At 38.8% G+C, this 6,162-nt stretch overlaps 1 protein-coding gene across 3 annotated transcripts; it reads right to left on the bottom strand.

Moving 5' to 3' along the window:
• Positions 1-829: 829 nt before the first annotated feature.
• On the bottom strand, positions 830-4,600 carry LOC306899986 (transmembrane protein 53-A). Of its 3 annotated transcripts, none has more exons than XM_079466617.1 (3): positions 3,761-4,028; positions 2,093-2,570; positions 830-1,716 (listed from the first exon to the last, which is right to left on the bottom strand). In XM_079466617.1, the coding sequence occupies exons 1-3, from the start codon at positions 3,827-3,829 to the stop codon at positions 1,355-1,357; spliced, it is 909 nt and encodes a 302-aa protein (XP_079322743.1). In that variant the 5' UTR covers positions 3,830-4,028; the 3' UTR covers positions 830-1,354. The 3 variants fall into 3 exon arrangements, with proteins under 3 accessions (XP_079322743.1, XP_079322742.1, XP_079322744.1); XM_079466616.1 differs by lacking the exon at positions 3,761-4,028 and adding an exon at positions 4,356-4,600 and having other exon boundaries at positions 906-1,716; XM_079466618.1 differs by lacking the exon at positions 3,761-4,028 and adding an exon at positions 3,581-3,740 and having other exon boundaries at positions 906-1,716.
• Between the last annotated feature and the right edge of the window lie 1,562 nt (positions 4,601-6,162).

Consider the following 6,162-nt stretch of genomic DNA (forward strand, 5'->3'; position numbering starts at 1 on the left):
TCTGAATATTGACGTAAAGGCTAAGCGATGACCTCTGCTCAAATCTCACGTTAGAAATGGTCGAAATCTTTCATTTTATGTATTGTAGCCCAGTTAAACGAAAATTCGTTTGAATTGCGGTTGATGAGTGTTTCTTGTAATCGTATACGTCATGTATATTCATAAACGATGGCGCCATCTTGTGGCTCATAGCTGTTACGTTCATCAATTTTTATAGTATTAAAATGAGGCGTATTGATTTAATTGGATTTTACATACTTTACAAACTTATAGAGGAGAATGCACAGATACAGTGGAAGATTTTTTACAGTGTTTTATAAACATCTAAGACTTTGTCATTGGCCGGTTTGGACAAGTGGTTTATGTATCCTATTTAAAGATAAACTACTATCCTAAATATTAACAAAAATAAAAATGATACACCCTCTTAAATGGACAGTATGAGATCTGGAGGGTTCAAAAACACATTTTTGTTAAAACGAATGTTGAAATATTTGCGTTAAGACTAGCAAGGTTAAACACTGTTCAGTTTTTGCAACAGAATCTGACCTGCTGCCGCTTGAACCAAGAGGATTGAAACATCTAGTGACTAATAAAAACCAGGCACTTCTGATGTCTGATAATTAATATGTTGAATGTTGCGCCATCTTGGGAGGATCATTGCTAGCGTGTTCAGCTTGACTATTTTAAGGCTGGGGTTCTATTCAACCTCGATCATAGTTATTACTGCACACTTTTAGCAGTATTTGAATGTGCTGCATTCATTTTGCCCAAGGCAAAGTTAATATTAACTTTAAAGTTGTAAATCACATACTGCCATGGTCATTTTCCAATATCTGATCGAATTGGATTTTACAAACTTTAACTAACATATAGAAGAAAATGCACAGATTTATTTAGTTTTTATAAATATCATTAGATTTAGTTATTTTCAGGTTTTAGTAAGTGTTCTTTCTTTATTTGCAAACAAGTCAATACAAATAATCTTCACAACTTCCTTTTAAGACAACACTTCTATTTACAATAGTATATCCTAAATATTTACATAATAATGTTATACCCTCTTAATGAACAGTACTTTTGAAATCTGGATGGATTTGGGATTGTACCCCTTGTACAAAAATAAACCAAAAGATGGCCAGACTGTGTTAAGTATTACAGATTTGTGTTAAAAAAAAAGATTTTCATTTTATTATATTATATCTTTTAAAACACTAACAAGGATTAAGAAACACGGAATCTGACCTTATACCACTTGAATCAAAAAGACAAAAATGTCTGGTGACTGATAAAAACAGGCACTTCAGGCTGCCGCTGATATTTGATCAAAAAATAAATGATATTGACAGCAGAATCAAATTTTGGCCTTCAGAGGCACCATATTGAGAGTCTGCACAAAGTTCTCCAGTGTGGATAGATATTCCTGTGGGTGGGCACGTAGATGACCTGCATGAACAGACTTCTCCCATTTCTTGCTCTCTACAATCATGCCCCGCTTCCTCCAAAACTCTACCAATTCCTCCACGCTCCTATAATCACACAGCGCATCGTTCTCAGAAAAGAAAAACAGGGCAGGCGTCGTCACAGGAGTGTTCCAGAACACACCGATTGCAAAGTTGAAATAGTCGACTGTCTGGCGTTTAAAGGCACGAAAATACAGATGGCTAGCTGTCCTCACGAGACTTTCCAGCCGGGGGAACATGGTCTTACCAACACCTGGAGAACAAAAAAAAGATGGAAATATTTAGTCTGACGATTAACAGCATGAACACATGAGGGTGCTGTAAATCAAAACACTGTTTAAAGCACTGTTTTTTATGTATCCATATTTAAAGTAGGTGTGCACTAACAAAGAGCTATTAAAACACACTGAACCAAATTAACATATTATTTGAAGGGTCAAAATAACACTGGATCGCAGTCTTGTTGGTTAACAATTAATAGCTGGTCAGTCACCAGTTTGAAGGTAATTTAGGTAGTCACTGGAATCTGAACTATATTGTGATGTATACACATACTGTTAAGTTAACATTACTCATTATATAACATTTTCATGATATGCAAACAGGAAAGTTTCGAGAAAATCACCTACCGACAGCCATGTGATCCAATGAACCTATGACCAGACTGTCGTAGATGTGACCCCTGATCCTATTTGTCAGCTTTTGGCAACGCTGGTTGTCTTTAGCCACATGAACAAGCACCTGACTGAATGTGAATCCCCCTATGGAAAAGGCATGGACCAGCAGGGGGCGCTGAGAAAAGCGCTCACTCTCTAACAATTCAAGCACTCGGGCACCATTTTCCAGACCCCAACGTGGCCATAAGAACTGGCTCACCTCACTTTCCACAACAAGTATATCAAAGCCGGTGCGGATGTAAATATCACAATACTTGGCGATGGCCTGTGGTCTGGATCCCAGCCATGGCAGCAACAAACACAAAGGTTTGGAAGCTGGAGTTGCCGCTAGGTCATTCACAAGGAAGGTGACATGCTTACTGATCTTGTGGGCAGTCACCCCTACCATGAGTCCCGCTTTGGAAAGCATGACATCAGTAGAGCAGGTGAGCTAAAGAGAGATCACAGTTGGAAAAGAACAGTTTATTGTTGGAAAACAGTACACTTGACTACTTTGACATATCATATTCCATGTGTTCACTGGCACGGAAGAAATATGCTCACTACTACCCCTGCCACAGATGTGTTACTTTGCATTTACATTCATGCATTTGGCAGACTCTTTTATCCAAAGTTTTAAACACTGAGGATAAATACATGACACCATTTTCTTAGTGAACCTTTAATGCACTGTCAATTCCTGTTAACAAAAAATTAAAGTTTCCCTGCCAGTGGACAGTTGGAGTATTATTTCCACAAGGTCAAATGCAATGATAAACTGTGTGTACTTAAAGGTCAACACGTCATTATCTGGCTGTCAGAAAGCGTGCACATGTACTTCGATGTGGGTCAAAAAAGCACTGGAATGCTTTTCCAAGAGAATGTTGACAGACCTCTGAGCACATAGAGTACATAACAATAATGTGCTAATCTTACCGGTTTTGCTGCATTAAATAAATTGCCAATCCAATCCAGTAAAACTGCGTATGTGTTTAATGGTCAATGTCAAGGACAAGAAACACAGGCCCCTCGTGCATAAAGCCAGAATAAAACATCAGCACATAACCAACTTTACGATATACATTATATATACATTAGAAAACTATTAAATAATCTATTTATAATGATGTACATGTTATTTGGCTTAGTTCCAGCCATGACCTGCTTGTGTTCTATATTGTGTATTGTTTGAATGTTTTGATGTTTAAAACAAAACCCTATAATTATATTTTGTATTTTTAGTTCTTCATATCTTGAAGTCTGGTGAAAATGTGTTGTAATCAAGCAGGAAAATTTTATATATTTACTCAAATCAGCCAACACGGTTAGCCACACATTTTTGCATAAATGCTGATTAATAGAATTAAAGTAAAGACAAATGTCAGTAAGATATACAGGTACTCAAAGTGCGCCCTTCATATTTAACACGAAATCAAAGTGCAACGCTTCGTATTTAGTTACCGGTCGTACTTTCAGCGCAGTTTCACGTTAGCATGACTAGCTTAACCTTAGCAACCCGCTGAAACCACAACAAACCACAAAATCGCGCATTCCCCCCCTCATCTAAACGAGCAAATATCAAGCGAAGTTCCGCCACCTGCTCGCTAAATTATCTGTCGATAAACGCGACGATATTCTTACCTGCGTCTGCGCTGAATCGCACGGAGCGTCGGTTCCTGCGGTGACGCGAACGTGACACGGAGACGCCATGCGCGTGGATGAAGTAGGCGCGTGCACGAGAAGATGAAATACGTGACTGTTTGTGGAGCGGCGACCATATTAATAAACAGAATAAAAGACGGGTGTATTTAAACACGATTGTAAAGCCGCTGTGCTACGCAACGTGTGATGGATGGCGCTTCAACGCAGGGCGGGTACCAGTTGATTCACATGCTGCCTGACAGCTGAGTGAGAGGATAGACATCACCGGCGCATCTGTATCAGGGCCAAGCCATCGATAGACTGTCATTGAACTGTCAGCCACGTACTTTTAAAACGATTAAAATTTCATAAATTTGCATGCACAAATTATATGTTTGCAGGTTTATCTGTTATTGTGCCTCGTTCATCTTGCAACCGAACTGCGTAACACCATAAACCCCGTTTCAATGGAGAAACGTATACTTATTCATTTCTATAGTGCTTTTAAACAATGTTGCAGCTTTATTGAAAATGAATCCCACAACAATATAGAAATAAGGGGAATAAACTCTAAAATACGTAGAATTCTACTCACCTGAAATGCACCCAGCTTGGCCGTCTCACGGCTTCGCTTTGTCCTGTATTTGTAAGTCGTCCTTAACAGAACAATGACAACTAGAACCGCTACCACGACCTGAAGAAACATTTCTGCACTTGTTAAATGTGTGCCATCGCTTCATTATAAGGTTCCACACACGCGCATGCTGTTTCTTCACACCCACTTGAACGAGTAGAGAAAAAATATTCATGCATGGTGGTCAAAAGACAAACTGCATGCCTGGGTAGAAGTGGAAAGCCTGGGAATCGTATTTGCTTGCTCTTATTTTACGCATGATGCGACAGAATAAGCTTGATAGAGAGGCTCGGTACACTTTATTCCCGGCAGGTGGCGTAGCGAGAGAGTTCACCGGCGATCGCATCCGTCCAAGCTTTTGTCAGATAATAATCATCACTGTGGGAATTTGAGGACGCTTGTGAAATGTTTAACCATTATTTGGCATTTGGGGATGCTTCGGGATTTGGAAGGACATTTGTCTGACTCGTGATATCTTTACTGCAATTGCATCACGATCCCATCCGCATGCTTAGTTTTTACCGCAGAATGTTGGTGGTGGTGCCGTCTTGTTTGCAGAAGTCAGCATTGCTGCATGGGTTCACATCCTCACAAGCCCCCTTCACATCAGCACTGATGCATATGATTGGTAGGGCCATAAACAGCCTGTAGCCTGGGGGATCTGACTATGCACCAGGCTGATGTCATATGTTTAAATCAGCTCATCTGGGTCATTGTTCAGAACCAAGCACCCCTTTAGTTCCAGCTCATTTGGTGCCTTCCTGTACACAGACCGTGTGCAGTGCTTTTAACCGTTTTGTAGTATAAGGTCATTTGTTATGTCAAACTGAAAGATAATCCTGATCTCAAAAATGTAACATAGGCGTGAATATTACTAGAACGATCCAGTTAATAATAATACACATTAAGCATAGTCAAGTTAGGCTTTAATGCAGCAAGTACAAGGAGGTTAGTTTAAAGTGATGTTTTTCATAGGATTACAAGATATCATCATCAGTTTACTAACCAACATTAAAAGTGCACGAGCCCTTACTGTTCCTAACACAAGAAGCTTTTTCTGGGACTGCCCCAGTTTATATTCTCTCGGGGTCTGTTTAAATAAGGATTGATCTACATCCTCATTCTGTCTGACAACACAACCTAGTGATTCTATCTGAACCATCTAAACCGGAAATTGGTAAGGCATAGTTCACACACAAAAATATGTCGTCATTTATTTACTATCACTTTTTATTTATTATACTTTCTGAACCAGTATAAGACTTCTGACACAAAAGAAGATGTTTTGAGAAGTTTCAGTGGTGTTGTGTTCATACAACGGAAGTCAGCGGGGTCCAATGTCTTTTAGTTATCAACATTCTTCAGAAAACCTTGTTTTGCCTTCTTAAGAAGAAACAAAGTCATATATTTGGAATTACAAGAGGGTGAGGAGTTTTTATTTTGGGGTGAAATCCCTTTAAAACGCATGAACTGTTAATGTGATATGAAAATGTAAGTGTTTGTACACCCGTATTCACTAACACTGGTGTGGATGTCCTGTCTGACAAAATAAGTAAATAGAAAAATACAAATTATTAATATAAATAAGGGACAGTTCACCCAAAGATTTTATTCTGTCTTCATTTACCCTGAAGTTCCAAATCTGTATCCAAATCCCATTTCTTTGCTCTGAACACAGAGAAAGATAATTGAAAGAATTATTTTAACCAAACCATTCTTGGCCGCTATAACCATAGTAAGAAAAACGTATTTGTACATTTCTTTGTTC

The sequence above is a fragment of the Barbatula barbatula genome, assembly GCF_947034865.1.
Source record: "Barbatula barbatula genome assembly, chromosome: 10".
Classification (NCBI taxonomy): Eukaryota; Metazoa; Chordata; class Actinopteri; order Cypriniformes; family Nemacheilidae; genus Barbatula; species Barbatula barbatula.

Bases quoted from the DNA above. Each gene is read 5' to 3' on its own strand.
- LOC306899986 (XM_079466616.1), bottom strand. From the start codon at position 4,466: ATGTTTCTTCAGGTCGTGGTAGCGGTTCTAGTTGTCATTGTTCTGTTA. The intron at 2,571-4,355 runs GTGAGTAGAATT...ATCTCTCTTTAG, and splicing joins CCAAGCTGGGTGCATTTCAG to CTCACCTGCTCTACTGATGT. The intron at 1,717-2,092 runs GTAGGTGATTTT...TTTGTTCTCCAG, and splicing joins ATTGGATCACATGGCTGTCG to GTGTTGGTAAGACCATGTTC.